The sequence below is a fragment of the Rhamphochromis sp. 'chilingali' genome (assembly GCF_963969265.1).
Source record: "Rhamphochromis sp. 'chilingali' genome assembly, chromosome: 10".
Classification (NCBI taxonomy): Eukaryota; Metazoa; Chordata; class Actinopteri; order Cichliformes; family Cichlidae; genus Rhamphochromis; species Rhamphochromis sp. 'chilingali'.
Window position 1 is genome coordinate 39,398,574 of NC_137937.1, and position 16,891 is coordinate 39,415,464.

The following is a 16,891-nucleotide window of genomic DNA, read 5'->3' on the forward strand; positions in this document are numbered from 1 at the left end:
GCAGTGTGACTTGGAGGCTCAAACCACACCTGCTGCACCGCCCGCCCGACCCTCCAGTGTTCTCGCTGACAGCAGGATGTTCCTCCCTCTGATTGACTCCCTGAAATAGTTTAAGGATATAAATGTTTATAATAACATCCAAAGTATGTCAGTGTTTTTTTACACGCAGGCAGTCTCCCTTATTACTAGAGTGTGTATCTGGAATGAGATGACGCTACTGCGCATGTCCACGCAATCAGCTGCTGAGCAGAGAAGGCGGGGTTTGTGACATAGCAGGAAGCATTAATCACGCGTGTCTGTACGTGTGGAGAGTTTCACAGTGAGTATTTATTTGTCTCGTTTTCCTCTTTTTAATTTTTTTCTTTTAATCTGAAAGGTCTTCGCAGACCGGAAGTTTCTGTTAGCATCAGGTCAACGGTAGCAGCCGCGCGCTCTCGTGTCGAACTTTAAACACGCCGCTCTGTGGTGGGTTAAGCTCCTCGTGGGCCTAATTCACAGCTGACTGAAGGTAAACTGCTGCGCAGCTGAACCAATAAGAGAAGCTCTTCTTCAAACTGTTTGTGAATGGAGTTTGGTGTGAGAGTGACTCACAGCTCTGTGTTTACCTGTAGTTTGTGGACACACGCACACCTCTGATGATGTCATCTTCCGATGAACAGTTGTGTCGGAACAGCTCCAGCGACATGACGTCATCACCGCCATCCCGCAAACGGAAACGTCAGAAGGCTCAGCAGCCATGGGTGAGCTCTCTCTCTGTCTCTCTCTCAGTGCGTTCATTTGATGTTTCTGTGACTTTGAGGTGCCGCAGAAAGCAGAGAAGAGGAGGAGCTCCTTCATACTGCAGGTGGCAGCAAAGGAGGAGGAGCCTGCAGGTGCAGATCCAGGTTTCCTCTGTTAGCCGGCTCAGTAAATCCAAACCGCTGTCTCTGTTAAGCCCTTCAGCTTTCAGCCTGTTCACTCTTCTTCTGTATGAAAAGCATCAGCAGAGCTCCGCCCACTGTTATCAGAGGAACAGCTGATTCAGTGGTTAGTGACTGATTCATGTGGGCAACATTGTCTCACTGAGAGGCAGCAACACAATCAGAACGTGGATTTTAAACACAAACTCTGAACCAGGTGATGTGCTCAGAAGCCGTTACCATGGTGATCTAACAGGGGAAGCTGCCTTCATGTCATCATAGCTTGCTAACCTGCTAACCTCACTTCTTAGTTACAGCTTTCGCCCATGGCAACTGCAGAGAGCCACAGAATAAAGGCTGCAGTTCCCTTCATGACCACAGGGGTCACCATATGAACTGTCTTTATTTTTTAGGCTCCACCCAGTGACGGGACAGACGGGACCCCGAAGAAGAAGAAGAAGGATGGAGCGAAGGAAACGGGACGTGGCGGCATCAAGACCTCCTCACTGTTCAAACATAACCCTGACATCCCAGACATCCACAGGTGCAGCTCCGCCTCCGATTGGCTCATTGAACCAGCTTCTCGGCTGGTTCTGATTGGCTCAGACTGCAGAACGTTCCGGAGTGATCAGTAATCAATAATTTGGAGTCTTCTTTCCTTCAGACCAGCCATCGCTCAGCTGAAGGAGAAGATTTTTACCTCCGACTCGTTTTCAGACCTCGACCTGCACCCTCACTTGGTAACACACACACACTTTCGTCTGTCTCACGTTCAGCATCGCTGCTTCATTGTCAGCTGCTCTGATTGGCTGTTTCTGTCTTCTAGGTGGCCACTCTGAACAAAGTCATGAATATTTCTACACTCACCAGGTTGGTTTTTACACACACACACCTGACTGTGACCTGATCAACGTATAAACTCTACAAAGGGACATTGCAATGTTGTTGTTTTGTTTGTTTTTTAAAATACTTACGCAGTGTACAGAAGCAGACGATCCCAGCTCTCCTGGCGGGACGCGATGCTGTGGTCCGCTCTCAGACAGGATCAGGTGAGTCACCTGTCGTACCTGATACAGCAGGTCTCTGTGGGTCGATCAGTCACACTGAGGTGTTCTCAGGTGAGAGGGTCTCCTTCTGGGTGGACATAAAACACGTCACCTGACTCAGGAGGTGTCCAGGTGACCTCCTGAGTCAGGTGAGTCAGGGCTTGTTAATGTGTGTGTCTGCGGGCCTTTTGTGGGTGTTTATCGTACGTGCATATCGATGCAGCCCAGTTTAGTTCCTGCAGCGTCGTGTTGTTTTTGAAGGTCACATGTTCAAACATGAACGTACAGGATCAGAACTACTCTGTAACGAGGAAGAAGGTTTGTATTAGATTGCACTGTGAGGAAAGTCATTTAGCAACATGTCCTAATGAAAGCCACCCAAACGTGTCTGCAGGTAAAACTCTGTCCTACGCCGTCCCGCTGGTCCAGAGTCTTCAGTCGATTCAGCCGAAGGTCAGCAGGTCAGATGGTCCTCTGGCTCTCATCATCGTCCCCACCAGAGAGGTTCGGTCAGATTAGCACGTTTCACTGTAGTGTCATCCGTGACTTCCTGTTCACACGCTGAAGGTTGGCTCTTCTGTTTGTCAGCTCGCCCAGCAGACCTTCCAGACCTTCCAGAAGCTTCTGAAGGTAACACAGTATTCACAGCTGTTGTTTCATATTGTACTCTATGGTTAAAGTCCCTAAAGCAGATGGAGGCGCTCATTCTAAACGAGTTGTTACCTCTGTCACATGGACACGCTCCGGTCCCACCACAGACACGACAAACCCACCAAACACAGTCAAACGTTAGAATGCGGCACAACGTCAGAGACCAAAGTAATGAAGGAAGTGTGCAGCGTAGCTTACCACCCTGCAACGGCCGACATGTGGACGAGCCAAGCAAAGTGTGCTTAGCGTTGCAGTCGATGTTCGCACAGCGGTGGGTTTCCTGACGTCCACACGGGAGCAGGAATGACAGCCGGACGCCTCGGGAAGTGCTCGCGTCACTGCGTGGGGTCAGCCAGTGAGTGTCACTGTGGGCCACGTTCATTTTGTAAGAATGAAATAGTGCTTAGGATGTGGTGATTATGGAAATCCTTCACTGCATTTACAGAAAATGCATCAGCGTAGTCGTGCAGAGAATATGGCAGCACAGATCCACAAGCAGGGCTGGGTCCCAGTATAGACCCCCGAGGGGCGGCTGTCCCACCAACCCAGCACAAAGTCCAAATATTCACCACAATCAGTGGCTCTGAAAATTCACTAATCACTTCACGGCCCCAGCTCTGCGTTTTTCAGAGGTGTGTGCTTGCTGTGGTTTGTAGCACCAACAACTTCCTGCTTCGCATGTGGATATAAAAATCAGCAGCTGACAGAGAAACGAGAGCTTTGCATGAGTCGCTCTCAGGTGTGTCTCTCTCTTTGCAGCCGTTTACCTGGATCGTCCCAGGTGTCCTGATGGGAGGAGAGAAGAGGAAAGCGGAGAAGGCCAGGTGTGATCACAAAGCACGTTCGTTCGTCAGCTCTGGAAAAAGAGCAAAGCTGTGTGGCGCTCAGCAGAGCTCAGATCCAGGCTTTTAGAGATGTGAAGCCGCTGGAGTCTGTTCTCAGCTGCTCTGTGGCGTCTGAAGCGATGCTGTCGTAACAATATTATTCTGTCTTCAGGATCCGTAAAGGAATCAACATCCTGGTTTCGACTCCTGGACGTCTGGTGGACCATATCAAAAACACCCTGAGCATCGCCTTCAGCGCCGTCCGCTGGCTGGTCCTGGACGAGGCCGATCGGTAACTCTTAGGCGTAGTTGACTCCGATTCCCTTTGATCGACGCCCTCCTGCAGCGTGGACTTAATTTTATGTCCATGTGTGCGTTCAGGACGTTGGACCTCGGCTTTGAGAAGGACCTGACGGTCATATTAAACAGCCTGAACTCTGCGGGACCAGCCCGACAGAACGTGCTGCTCTCTGCGACGCTCACAAATGGCAAGTCCACCGCTGTGCTGCCCCTCCTGTAGTTCCTCCGTCGGCCCGTAGAGGGCAGTATAACAGCCTCTGTGTGTTTCAGGTGTGACGCGGTTAGCAGACGTGTGTTTAAACGACCCGGTCAGCATCCACGTGTCTGGCGCTCCCTGCTCTGACCTCACCACCACCTCCGCTGTAACATGTGACCCCGAAGGAGCCAGCCAATCAGAGAGCTTTGCTGTGCCTGAGGCTCTGAAGCAGTTTGTGGTGGTGGTTCCCAGTAAGGTCAGACTGGTCTGCCTGGCTGCTTTCATACTGGACAAATGCAAGGTGAACAGTCCGGAAGTGGTCATAACGATAAGTACAAGGCAGGAAGGAAAAAAGGAAAGCTAAAATCTGATTGGTCCTCGATGTTTTCCTTTCAGTTTTCTCAGAACGACAAACTCATCGTCTTCATCTCGAGCTGCGAGGCCGTCGAGTTCCTTCACTCTCTCTTCACCGCTGTGCTCTCCAGGCCCTCAGCCAATCGCAAACCTCCGCTGAGGTTCCTGCGTCTCCATGGCAACATGAAGCAGGAGGTAATGCTGCCGTTTTGCCGCCGTTTCTGCTGCTGTCCGCCTCTCAGTGTTAAATGCGTGTTTGTTTTCCCCACCAGGACCGCACGGAGGCCTTCCAGCAGTTTTCGGCGTCACAGTCGGGAGTGCTGCTCTGTACGGTCGGTATCCTTTAACCTGCAGTGTGCGCTGTGACCACCAGGGGGCAGACTGTATTTTAAACGCAACACATGACTGTACATATATGTAATACATATGTAAGTCGTGTCCAAATTCCAGGGCTGCATCCTCCTGAGGACCCGGCCTTCGCGGTCTACGTGGGCCGGGTCCTCAGAAGGTCGGGCAGGCTGGAAGTAAACGGCTGTGAAATGGGACGGTCCAGCCTTCAGATCTGCGTCACCGCTGTCTCGTGGAGTTTTTAATAAACTCGGCCGTCTGCTCCTTGCTGTCTAAAATATAACAGGACACTGGAGGAAACTCTCGACCATCTCACACTTCTGCTTAATCAGCCGTGTGAAAACAAAGGAGGAACCCACCCGATAAATAAAGTTTTATCTAATCTAATAACTTTAATCTCAGCCAAACCGATTTACTCAGGAACAAACAAAACACTGAAAAAAGCCCAACAATAACATTTTTAGGTTGTATAAGTGACTCATATATCACGTTTAACCCGAGTAGCGAAGGTCCACGGTGATCTGAACATGATGTGCCGGGAGTTGTGCCGTTCTCGGCCGCATCAGTAACCCTCGAGCTCCCGGCTCGCTGTCGAGCTGGTGGGTAGCAGACGTCTCCGAAAACGTCGAAGCACTTTTGCAAATATGCGATATCTTGATAAACCGAGCAGATATTTGATGTTTACACAGCTACTTTCTCGCCTGAAAATATGTTAAACGTTTATTTTGTGACCCAGAAAGATTAGTAAGAGTAATTTTAAAACTTAGTAGCGGCCGCCATTGTTGGACACACCCGACCCATCCTTCAAATTCGGGGAAAAGGAGGACGCATTTGTCGGCTGCATTCAGAGGAGTCTACGAATTTGGACGGCCTTCGGCGCGTCGCTGTGACGGGAGGAAGCAGCCCATGAATTTGGACACGACCGTAAACTTCCTTTGTGTGCTCTTTGTTTCAGGACGTGGCAGCCAGGGGCTTGGACCTGCCCCAGGTCACCTGGATTATTCAGGTGACTTTATGTTATCGAATGAATCAGAAGGATGCAGCGAGTGATTTATTTTGTCTGAAAAGGATGGCATGAGTGAGAGTCACGACTGGAAGAGTTATGGTTGGGTAGCAGGGCTTGTGATTCCAGATGATGAGCCTTTATTAATAATTTGTGATGATGGGTTTGTGGATGTAGCCAATCTGGTGGCAGCTCTGCAGTGAGGTCATGTGTGGGGCGGATACCTGTCGTTTGAATCGTTTGTCAGCAGAAGACGGGGTCTGTAAACAAGTACGCTAACCCAGGTTTCCTGGTCTGTACGAGTCTGATGATGAGTCATTGGCTTATATAAGCACTGCAGTTCCTGTAATGTCCACTAGGGGCTTTATGCAGAAATAATTTTGAAGTAATTGCTCAGAGGTGTCGCAAAGGGGAGGAGGAAGCGTGCAGAATAAACGGGCTCAGATCGTAAGCACCTACATAATGTATCTAGCCAATCAGCGAGCAGGACATGACTGATAACCTTTTTGGTTTTTCCCAGTACACTCCTCCCACCGCAGCGGCCGAGTACGTTCACCGCGTCGGACGTACAGCTCGGATTGGAGCGCGAGGAAGCAGCCTCCTCTTCCTCACCCCCGCTGAGACCGCCTTCATCACTGAGCTGGCCAATCACAACATCAGGTTTGCTGACGTGCAGTGTCATGCTGGGTGGCACTTGTGCTGGTTTTAACCATGTGGGTGGGGCTTACTGTGTTTCAGCCTATCAGAGATGAAGCTGCAGGACATCCTGTCCAGTCTGATGTTCGATGATGTCTACAAGGGGCGGGGCAAGTACCATAGCAAGGTAGGTCACTTCCGAAAACTTCTGTCAGGTGGCTGCGGGTGAGGCTGGTGATCAGATGTGATTGGCTGAGACACTAAATGTTTTTTTTTTATTTCTGCCATTTTTTTTATCTTGAGCAATTCAAGCTCCGCCTCCTAGTAAACTCTGGTAACTTGTAATAGCTGAATAGCACCAGCAGGCGGCGCCTCCTTTGACGTTTTTGAATGTAGGCTCCCATCATGGACTCCATCAGCTCTGATGCTGTTAGCGCGCTGCAGGGCATGCTGAGTGATGCAGCGGCTACGATCTCCACCTGAGACCTGCTTCAGAAGCTGGTCGCCCATAACAACCAGTCCGAGCCGATACCAGCCCATTCCAGCCGGTATCGGCTTAGCGACTGGTGCCGCAGCTTTGTGAGGCGAGCGTGAGCAGGAGGTCACCGCTTGTGCTTAAAGAACAAGGTGTGTTTAGCGGCGAGCAGATCGTGCCCTGATGACGAGGAGGCGCCAGCCTGCTCGTTAGTCTCCAGACACAGGAAGCGTGTCGTTTCTGCCTGGAGCCCGCCTGCGGGGGCGGCCGGGCCATCCCCCTGTGTGTGTCGCTGTGTTTTTAATGAGGCTCTTGTAGTATTTTTAAAAAGCTTTAAGACTCTGAGAGAGTGAGACCCCGGCCCAGACCGCCTGCTGTGCGCCGCTTTAAAGTCGCTCCTGTCAGCCAGTCAAAAGCGCCGTGGTGACGGCGTGTGTGAAGCAGGTTCAGCCTCTGATGTTTCCGCTTCCATGACGCGTGACCTGCCACGACCTGATGCTTGTGTCGTCACGCTGTAGCTGTCAGAACAGATTTCAGCTCCTCTCTCTCCACGTCGACCTTTATTTAAACATCTGTTGAGCAGACATCAGGTGGTACGTGGGCGCGTCTCGCACGCTGCCGTGGGGACGATGTTCGTGCTGATGCGGGAGCAGAGCTGCTGAATCAAACACAGTCTGAAAATTCTGGATTCTTCCCTGTCGGAGTAAACAGGAATAAATCAGTGTGGGGCGTGAGCGCTCGCACGTTCGACCCGCAGCAGCTAAAAATAATCATTTGTGTTTGCACAGCTCACACGTGCTCAGCAGCGCTGTGACGAGCAGGTTTGCACCTTACAGTAGCCCCTCCCACGACCCCAGTCTGAAGTCCTCACCTTTAACACGGGTCAGAGCAATGAGTGACATCACAGACCACGCAGCCCAGCGGGGGGCGCTGCACCACGCTGGTCACATGTGGTGCTTTAGTAAACCGTTCCAGCGCTGAGGCGAGGGAGCTCGAGGCGCAGACGGCAGATTTCCGGAGCACGGCTGAGTCTGACGTGTTTTTTTTTTTTTTTTCTTTCTTCTTCTTCTTCCTGTCAGAGTTCGTCCAAAGCTCTGGAGCAGGAAGTCCGCGAGCGAGCGACCGTCCTTCAGACTGAGTTTGAGAACTTTGTCCACGCGGACGCTCGGTCGCTACAGGCTGCCAAGAAAGGTAACGACGCCGAGAACGTGACGAGAGTGAGGAGAACGTGCTGCTGTTTTATTGGCTGACCTGTCACTGTGATGTCAACAGCACTGCAGTCCTTCCTGCGAGCGTACACCACCTACCCTGCTCACCTCAAACACATCTTCCACATCCGCTCGCTCCACCTGGGCCACGCCGCCAAGAGCTTTGGCCTCAGAGACGCTCCGCAGGGTCTGACTGCCGCCGCCGGTCCCGGGGCCTCCGGGAGCCACAGGAAGAACCAGAACCAGGCCCGGAAGCAGACCGGGAGTCCGGCCAAGAACCAGAACCAGAAGAAGCTGACTGGAAAGAAGAGGTGAGTGAGGACTGTGCAGCCGAGGGTTCTAACCTTAATTTAAACACACACAGAGTCGGGATGGACCCGCTGCACACCTGGACCAGCAGGTGTGACTGTTTGAAGTGATGCAGTCACCAGCTGAGCGCACGCTCACCTCCACCACTCCATCGCTGAAGCAAACGTTTGCTCAACGCCTTCTAGACGAGAACACAGACACACAGCGTGTCAGGATGTCAAAGGGCGTATCAGCCCAGAAGCTGTGAGGCCGTTTGTCAGCACACGGCCCCGACGCGCTTCGTGTAAGCGAAGGAAGTACGAACGCCTTCAAACACAAAGATGGAGACAGTAAAAGCGCTCAGGCGAGGCCTCGACGCAGCACGGTGTGTGTGTGCGTGCGTGTGTGTGCGTGTGTGTGTGCGTGCGTGTGCTCGTGCTCATTGGTCCTGCTGTGATGACTGCCACAAACACACACGCTTGTACATAATCAAAGTGGGTCCCCTCAGTCACACATGGCGTTTACACGCCGTCCACTCAGGAGTGTGTGTGTGTGCGTGTGTTTGCGTGTGACATGTATAAAGAAGCTGATTATAAAACTAATACTGTTCTTGTTGTCATGACGACGAGCTGATGGCGCCCTTCTTCCTCTCTGTGTCTCAGGTTTGGTCAGAGGGAGGTCCGGCTGATCTGCTCAGAGTTCTCCAGCGGGCTGGAGAGTAGAGACGCCAAGAAGAAGAAGAAGAAGGAGGAGGAGGAGTGATGAAGAAGAGTCTGATGTTGAGCAGCTGAGGCGATGGTCAATATATGAAAGATGTGATTGATGCTGACGTGTGAGCGAGCTCCTCCTCCTGCCTTGGCTGGTTGGCCGGTGCACTCGTCGGTCTGTGACGAGATTTTTGAGTTTCAGACGGTCGCAGAATAACGACCATCGGACCGCTCCACCCTCACCACTTCACGCACGTTTCTGTCGCTCCGAGCTGCGAGTTTGAAACCCGAGTGCTGCTCGTGGACACGCCCCCGACTCCCCGCCCTGTTCCTGACTGTGCACCTGTGTCATTTGTCCTTAGGGGCCACCGTACTGCATCCCCAACATGAACCCGTGCTAATAAAAGCAGATGTTTGTGTGCAGATGTTTGTGTGCAGATGTGTTCTTCCAGCTGTTTTCACTTTTGAAGCAAAGCAGACGAGATCCTCGTGACAACGCTTCAGTGTTCAGGGGGGGGGGGCTCTATTGTATTGAGGTTTAAATTTTGCTCTTGACCAAATATGGTTACTTCCTGGAACAAAGCCAGTTCAGCCTTAGAGGTGGGGCGAGGAGCTCAGAAGAGAGCCGCTCATAGGTGCAGCTGGGAGGAGGAGGATGGGGAGGTGCGTCCCAGTCGGAACCAGCAGAGTGCCGCCTGCTCACCAGACAGAGTTGCTGTAAACCAAGCCTGGGAACCAATCAGAGCCATCGCTTTCACTTTGAATCAAAGGAAAACAACAATGAGAATCTTTATTTTCTTTATTGAAAATGTAAAAACCGAAGTCAGAGCTACAGAAACGCACAGAGAAGTTCGTGGCTCGACCACGGCTCTACACTCCTGCCTGGACTCGCTGTCCAGACGTGAATGTCACTGTTGTTTCCTTGCTTGAGCCCCGCCTCCTGAGCCCCGGCACCGCCACAGCAGTTTGTTCCTGAGGGAACCAGTCCTAGTCAGTGGGGAAGGGGCTGAGTGTGGGTGAGAATGTGGGGTAGCAGAGGCGGGGCTGGGTGGTGTTGGTGGGCGTGGCTTCGATACAGGTATAGGTTCATTGTGGGCGGGGCAGGAGGGTACAGGTAGTGCGTGGGCAGGAACATCCTGCCGGCCTCGGCCAGCAGCTCCAAGCCGGCGGCAGACTGACGCTTCCACTTGGTCCTGCCGGGAAAAACAAAGCGCACGTTACTCACCGCAAACACACCTTACCCCAGTCTGCTGTCACGTGACTGGACCTGAACCAATCAGCACGTGTCAGCACATGTGCTGTAAAATTCCCTCCATCCGGAGCACACGTGAGTCTACATGATCGTAAAGACTGCAGCAGACATGAGGCGACCCGATTGGATCAGAACCTGCAGACAGGAAGCAGATGTTCCTCCAGCTGTGTAACAGGCTTTAACGCCCAGAACACATCAGCCTCTGCTGAAACTTCTGTCTTCCTTCAAGACAGCTGTCATCTGATTGGCTGCCCCTCACTAACAGAACAGTGGGCAGGGTATCTGCCCCCTCTATGACATCACAAAGATTGGAGCGTAGAAAAAAACTATGACAAACTGAGTGTTTGGAGCAGACTGAGGCTGCGGAGCTTTTCGCTCACAGGGTCACCGCGGCGTTCGTCCTTGAGATGATCACAGTCTGCGCTCACATCGCGGTCATGTGATCAGGTTCAAATTTCATGTCAGTAAACTTTAAAGAGTTTTTTAATAAAGAAGAAAACAAAATAATGACCAACCACGAGTCCAGGACCGGGACGACCAATAATCTGCTTGATGTTGTGGTACCAGGTGTGTGTTTACCTGCGGTTCTGGTACCAGGTCTTGACCTGCATGTCGCTGAGCTGCAGCGAAGCCGCCAGCTCCATGCGCTCCTGGACGCTCAGATATTTCTGTTTCTGGAAGCTTCTCTCGAGCCTCGCCAGCTGCTGGTCGCTGAACGCCGTCCGTGCCTTACGAGGTTTCTTGAGGCGTGACGTCACCGAGTCGGAGCCGGCGCTCTGCACTGAGGTAGGAATGACGTCACATTAGTCCTGTAAGCTGATTGGTCGGCGACAGAAAAACCAGGTACAGCTCATTCATGATAGTCATTTATTATGATTCAGCTTCTGTTTTAAAAGCCGAGGTTCAGCAGATGAAAGTGATCAATAAAAAAGCGAACATTGATTGACAGCATTTATCAGATTGTTGCGTTGTTCTTACCCGAGGGACGACCACAGTCTGTGTCTGTGGTGTGAAACTGATCCAAGTATCAGACGTGAGGCTGCAGAGTGAACCGACCCCGGCCTGCTGTTCGTTAAACGATTCCAATCATGGTTTTATCTCCGTCACAGCTGTCAGATTAAAAGTGTTTTGAATCACGTGATCACATGTGCTCGCGTTCGCGTGCCAAGTTTAATGAAACCGCCACGATATGATTTTGAGTTTTACAAAAAAAGATGAACTGAAATGACGATAATGTGGTCAGAGAATCATTTGTACTGAGGTAAGCGTCACAGCTTTAATGATGAACCACGGTGATGACGGCCGTTAGTCATAGTCAGCAGGTTTGAGCTGCTTCAACGTTTAAAGCTAAATATGAACAAATACAATGTTTTAAGTTAAATGACTTTAGCGGTGCTTTCATGTGACCCACACCCACGGGAGCTCTGCTGTGATTAGCAGCTGAACAAAAACCCTGAAAATACACAATAATAACACAAAACAACGAAGCCGGGTTTCAAACTGTGCAGCAAAGACAAAAATATGAACCATCCGCAGGTCTGATGGCTGCGCCAGCGGCAGCTCACTGCGACCGGAGCCGGTTAAAGGTTTCAAGGTTCAGAAGCCGTGACGGAGATTCCTGCGTGATCAGTGTTTTTACTCGGTGCTGATGAAGCTGTGTTTCTCTGTATGGGTCACAAAAACAAACAAACAAACAACAACAACTCTGGTGACATTTCCCGAGTTTCATTATTATAAAATCTGACCAATAAGCTTCAATAACCTGGATTTAACTTTTATTTTGGAAAACTGCTCAGGTCTGCTGTATCCTCTCTGATTAAACATCGTGCATGAGCTGTACCTGAGTACAAACACAGAGCAGGGATGTAAAGTAGTGCACAGCTGCTTTTTTAACTTCACGTGATTCCTGCAGGATCACCCGTGACTCCATCAGTCACGGTTTCAACTGAGTGAAAGAAAGAAGCGCAGGTCCTCTAAAATAAAAGACCCAGAGTCAGCGGGCAGGAGGCTGCTTTGTTTTCACTGATTAATGAGACTCACAGATCATCATCAACACCCCGATCACCGATCAGAAGTTATGATAAAGACTCTTTAAGATTATGAATTTCATTTCTGTCTCAAAATGAGAAAAACACGTAACGCAGAAACTTTATTTTCGCTTTAAAACAGTTCGACTAACAAGTAAATGAACGCTCAGATTGATTTCTCTCAATTAAAACACAAAAGGTTTGTAATAACGAGACTGTTTCTCTGTTTCACTGACTTTATTCATCTGGTTTTTATTTCTGTCCACGAGTGAAAAATATCTTTGGTTTCTTGGTCGTTGAAAGAAGAAAATAACCTTCTGATGTTTTTAATGAAAATAAAATCCGCGTGATTCTCATTTTTATTTTGATTGAAACTTTACTTTCTCCTTCTTTAAACTCTTTTCTCTGTTTTTACCTGTTTCGCTGTCTGAAGATGAGCTGCTGAGACTTTTATCCTGGAAATCTTCATCCTGTCCGGACCGGAATGGCTCGGCTTCCGGCCCGGGTTGTCCCGGTTCAGAGTAGACCTGTCCCGGGTGAGAGTCCGCTAAAATGTCCCGGATTAGGAAGGAGGAGCAGGCGGAGCGCAGCTGAAGCGGTGCGGGCAGCAGCGGAGGCTCCATCCGGGGAGCAGGCTCCCTCCACGGGGATGAAGGCGCCGAGCAGCCGCTGCTGTTCCCCGGGCTGAGCTCCGGAGGGTCTGCCCGGGGCAGGAGCGCCCCGAGCGAGAGCAGAGAGTCGATCCGGAACCCGGAGCAGCCGGAGGCGGACACCTCCATCTCCGCCCGGACTCAGGTGAGTCTGACCAAGCAGGTGTGGAGCCACAGCAGCCGGAAACGCGTTAGTTTGACTCTGACGTCATTTTCATGTAAAAAAAACAAAACAAACAGGTTTAAAATAAAGCTATCAGAGTAATCAGAGTATTGATCCGAGGGAAACTGATCAGCAGCTGATCTCAGCGCCAAGACAGTTACACTCTTCCTCCTCCCCCTTCTGTCCTCCTCCTCTTCTTCCTCCTCCTCCTCCACCTCCTCCTGTCCTCCTCCCCCTTCTGCCCTCCTCTTCCTCCTCCACCTCCTTCTGTCCTCCTCCCCCTTCTGTCCTCCTCTTCCTCCTCCACCTCCTTCTGTCCTCCTCTTCCTCCTCCACCTCCTCCTGTCCTCCTCCCCCTTCTGCCCTCCTCTTCCTCCTCCTCTTCTTCCTACTCCTGTCCTCCTCCCCCTTCTGCCCTCCTCTTCCTCCTCCACCTCCTCCTGTCCTCCTCCCCCTTCTGCCCTCCTCTTCCTCCTCCACCTCCTTCTGTCCTCCTCCCCCTTCTGCCCTCCTCTTCCTCCTCCACCTCCTCCTGTCCTCCTCCCCCTTCTGTCCTCCTCTTCCTCCTCCTCTTCTTCCTACTCCTGTCCTCCTCCCCCTTCTGCCCTCCTCTTCCTCCTCCACCTCCTTCTGTCCTCCTCCCCCTTCTGCCCTCCTCTTCCTGCTCCACCTCCTCCTGTCCTCCTCCCCCTTCTGTCCTCCTCTTCCTCCTCCTCTTCTTCCTACTCCTGTCCTCCTCCTCCTCCCCCTTCTGTCCTCCTCTTCTTCCTACTCCTGTCCTCCTCCCCCTTCTGTCCTCCTCTTCCTCCTCCTCTTCTTCCTCCCCCTGTCCTCCTCCCCCTTCTGCCCTCCTCTTCCTCCTCCACCTCCTTCTGTCCTCCTCTTCCTCCTCCTCTTCTTCCTCCTCCTGTCCTCCTCCTCCTCCCCCTTCTGTCCTCCTCTTCTTCCTCCTCCTGTCCTCCTCCCCCTTCTGCCCTCCTCGTCGTCCACGAGGCGTCTTCAGCTCTCCACCCCAACACGAGGCAGTTGGCAGGGGAGCCCACCGACCCTCCAACAGCAGAACAACACTGACAGTCAGCGCTATGTATGTGGACACACAACTTTTTCTGCTGTGGGCTGTGTTCATCAGCACAGTGGATTTTAAATGACGCAGTTAGAGCGCAGACAGCTTTAATCCAGAGGGTTAAACAAAAAGACGATGTTTGGAACTAAAACATGTTTGACACGACCTCCTTACGTCAGGCGCTCTGAAGTAATCAGACAAATGAAATGGGGGAAAATAAAATATTTGTGATTCTTGGTTGAAAACTCATTGTTGGCACTGAAAGACACGCCCATCACTCCGCCTCCCCGTGTGTTACAGATGCTGTGTGTGCTTTGTTCCTTTTCTCTTCCATCATTCTCCTAGAGGCTGATGTTGGTCCAGAGCTGTGCTGACTGCAAAGTCCCGTCTAGCCTTTCTCTTCGTGGGGTTTACGAGTGGCTTGCACCCTGCAGTGAACCCTCTGTGTGGATGTGGATTCCCTCAAACCAGAGCCGACAGTCGACACGTCCATGTGATTTATATAACTGTAGTTGGAACATGTTTCAGTAAACGGCTAAAAAGACAAAACTTGCCATTGTCCAAATATACATGGACCAAACTATACCTGTACACCTGCACCTAGTGAGGTCCAGATACTGGTCTTCACATTTTGGACCAAGGAGAACTTGTTAAAAAGAGCACTAAAGGAGGACACTAAACTGAGATGGTGGCCTATGACACCACCTATCAGCCACCTATGGTGCAGTCCTGAGATCAGATCAGGGCTGGTGACCTCTGGTCCTTGTAGGACGGTGGGCGGGGCAGTGTCTCACAGAGGATAATGAGTCAGGACCCCCCCCCCCACGAGGGGTTCAGTAGCTCTTGTTTTTAAAACGTCTTCACAGACGAACAGCTGGCTTCTTTTCCAGTACTCAACACTCAGATCGAGGGTTTTACCTCAGCTCTGTGAAACGATTGTGGTTTGACGATCACCAGAAACAGCTCAACATTTTATTCAAGTTATCTGGAAACAGAAAAGTATCATCAGCATTGACTTCTAAGGAGAACAGAACGGGCCCCAGCACAGAGCCCTGGGGGACTCCTCTCTCACCACATGTGGTTTGCTGTGAGAACTTTTCATCTTTTATTTGCATTTGTCTGAAAACATCCTCAGAGTGGCTCCACCCGTTTTCCACCAGGTTCTTCATGACGGGCGGTCCTCAGAACTGAGCGCTGGGTTTGAGAGCTGGAGCGACGAGCCCCAAACGCCCGCACACGAGTCTCCTGGTCCCTGAAGGTGTCGAGAGCCGGACCGACCTGCAGAGAGCAGAGAGGGCGTCAGACGATGTTGTCATCGAGCGTGTCTGTGAACACGTCAGCCAGGTGTTACCACGCCTACACGCAAACTCCACACAGAGAAACGACAGCCGATGAAGATCATCCAAAAACCGCCGAGTCAGAGAAGAGCCAGAAGTATACAGGTGTGTGTGTGTGCGCGCGCAGGTGTGTGTGTGTGTGTGCGCGTGTGTGTGCGCAGGTGTGTGTGTGTGTGTGCGCGTGTGTGTGCGCAGGTGTGTGTGTGTGTGTGTGCGCGTGTGTGTGCGTGTGTGTGTGTGCGCAGGTGTGTGTGTGTGTGTGTGCGCGTGTGTGTGCGTGTGTGTGTGTGCGCAGGTGTGTGAGTGTGTGTGTCACCTGTGCAAAGCGAGCTGGTTTGGGTGGTGTTTCTATGACCGGCAGAGATTTACTCCTCCTCAGCAGGCTGGTCCTCGTGTCAGGAATACACCCTGGTTTCATCTGCACACACACACACACACACACACACACACACACACACACACACACACACACACACACACACACACACACAGTGTGAACACAACACACACACACACACACACACACACACACACACACACACACACACACAGTGTGAACACAACACACACACCCTGTGGGCACTCGAGCCTCTCTCTCTCTCTCACCTTGCATTTGAGGTTGTTGGTTTGATTCTTCAGCTGATCATGGAGCCAGCGCTGAGCATACTGATGAGACAGGACGTCTGACATCGGAGACGACGGCCTGATGGAGACATCGATTGGTCACTGATCATTCAATATTATCGATCAGATATCATTTGATCATCGTGAAGTGATCAATTCCACCTGTTTCTGACTCCAAACGTGATGTCAGGAACCTGATCGCGGCATCGTGGAAGCCGACCGTGCCGCAGTTCGGAGGCGGAGCTCTGGGCCCTCTGAGCCCGGTACTGACTCAGCTCTTTGGGCGTCACCATGCCAGACTTCACCGCCTCGCGGTTCAGAGACACAAAGTCTGCATGCTGAGCGGCAGATTCTTCCTGCCGCGGCTGAACGTTCCAGCTGGAAAGAGCTGACAGAGCACAGGTGACGGGTAAGAGGACGCCCACGGGCCCAAAACCTTGGATCCGACAGGTGAGACGCTGGCTCGGAGTGAGATCGGCCAGCTTCAATTCACAGCGACACACAAAGTCCCACTTTGACACACCTGTCTCTGATGAGGGACTGCGGTTCAGCTGTGCATGAGTCACAGTTCAAAATAATCCTTCTTTATATCACTAAAGGCCCACTTTGTGCACAATGGACAACCTCTGGAAGCCTACAGAGGGGCAGAACCCCAGGTGGACTGTATTTAGTGGGCATGCAGCATCAGTGATTCAGCTCCTTATTTTCACCTCCAACCACCAGAAAATACAGAGACAGCTGTGTGTGTGTGTTTGTGTGTCTGTGTGACTGACAGATGAGAGGAGTCTTATGTTGTGTGTGTGTGTTTGACTGACAGCAGTGATTGCAGCCTGAAGGCAT

At 51.4% G+C, this 16,891-nt stretch overlaps 3 protein-coding genes across 11 annotated transcripts in view; 1 reads left to right on the top strand and 2 right to left on the bottom strand.

Moving 5' to 3' along the window:
* Positions 1-185: 185 nt before the first annotated feature.
* On the top strand, positions 186-9,358 carry ddx31 (DEAD (Asp-Glu-Ala-Asp) box polypeptide 31). 5 transcript variants are annotated; one of them, XM_080893216.1, is made up of 20 exons: positions 186-319; positions 660-740; positions 1,313-1,443; positions 1,564-1,639; positions 1,726-1,769; positions 1,878-1,948; positions 2,340-2,449; positions 2,534-2,575; positions 3,356-3,420; positions 3,593-3,712; positions 3,802-3,908; positions 3,991-4,217; positions 4,313-4,465; positions 4,543-4,602; positions 5,574-5,624; positions 6,142-6,281; positions 6,360-6,444; positions 7,812-7,923; positions 8,005-8,251; positions 8,891-9,358. In XM_080893216.1, the coding sequence occupies exons 2-20, from the start codon at positions 684-686 to the stop codon at positions 8,988-8,990; spliced, it is 1,998 nt and encodes a 665-aa protein (XP_080749342.1). In that variant the 5' UTR covers positions 186-319; positions 660-683; the 3' UTR covers positions 8,991-9,358. The 5 variants fall into 5 exon arrangements, with proteins under 5 accessions (XP_080749342.1, XP_080749341.1, XP_080749340.1 ...); XM_080893215.1 differs by having other exon boundaries at positions 252-319; positions 612-740; XM_080893214.1 differs by lacking the exon at positions 186-319 and adding an exon at positions 370-508 and having other exon boundaries at positions 612-740.
* A 362-nt stretch (positions 9,359-9,720) lies between these two features.
* On the bottom strand, positions 9,721-13,424 carry barhl1a (BarH-like homeobox 1a). Of its 2 annotated transcripts, XM_080894245.1 has the most exons (4): positions 13,364-13,424; positions 12,630-13,242; positions 10,767-10,968; positions 9,721-10,128 (listed from the first exon to the last, which is right to left on the bottom strand). In XM_080894245.1, exons 2-4 carry the CDS (start codon positions 12,991-12,993, stop codon positions 9,927-9,929), a joined length of 768 nt encoding a protein of 255 aa, XP_080750371.1. In that variant the 5' UTR covers positions 12,994-13,242; positions 13,364-13,424; the 3' UTR covers positions 9,721-9,926. The 2 variants fall into 2 exon arrangements, with proteins under 2 accessions (XP_080750371.1, XP_080750370.1); XM_080894244.1 differs by lacking the exon at positions 13,364-13,424 and having other exon boundaries at positions 12,630-13,272.
* Positions 13,425-13,915: 491 nt separating this feature from the next.
* cfap77 (cilia and flagella associated protein 77) overlaps positions 13,916-16,891 on the bottom strand; it is an 11,132-nt gene continuing 8,156 nt past the window's right edge. For 3 of the 4 annotated variants that reach the window (XM_080892878.1, XM_080892879.1, XM_080892877.1), the window contains 4 exons: positions 16,214-16,439; positions 16,034-16,130; positions 15,744-15,845; positions 13,917-15,368 (listed from right to left, as the gene is read on the bottom strand). In XM_080892878.1, the coding sequence (XP_080749004.1) occupies positions 15,222-15,368; positions 15,744-15,845; positions 16,034-16,130; positions 16,214-16,439 (572 nt within the window). In that variant the 3' untranslated portion in view covers positions 13,917-15,221. Of the gene's footprint in view, positions 15,369-15,743; positions 15,846-16,033; positions 16,131-16,213; positions 16,440-16,891 lie in introns of all 4 variants that reach the window. The other variant, XM_080892880.1, reaches the window with a different exon arrangement.

Excerpts from the sequence above, each read along its gene's own strand:
- ddx31 (XM_080893215.1), top strand. The coding sequence starts at position 636 with ATGATGTCATCTTCCGATGAACAGTTGTGTCGGAACAGCTCCAGCGAC. Across the intron at positions 741-1,312 it reads AGAAGGCTCAGCAGCCATGG|GCTCCACCCAGTGACGGGAC; the intron begins GTGAGCTCTCTC and ends TTTATTTTTTAG. Across the intron at positions 3,909-3,990 it reads CTCTGCGACGCTCACAAATG|GTGTGACGCGGTTAGCAGAC; the intron begins GCAAGTCCACCG and ends TGTGTGTTTCAG.
- barhl1a (XM_080894245.1), bottom strand. The coding sequence starts at position 12,993 with ATGGAGGTGTCCGCCTCCGGCTGCTCCGGGTTCCGGATCGACTCTCTG. Across the intron at positions 10,969-12,629 it reads ATCTTCAGACAGCGAAACAG|TGCAGAGCGCCGGCTCCGAC; the intron begins GTAAAAACAGAG and ends TTCCTACCTCAG. Across the intron at positions 10,129-10,766 it reads ACCTGGTACCAGAACCGCAG|GACCAAGTGGAAGCGTCAGT; the intron begins GTAAACACACAC and ends TTTTCCCGGCAG.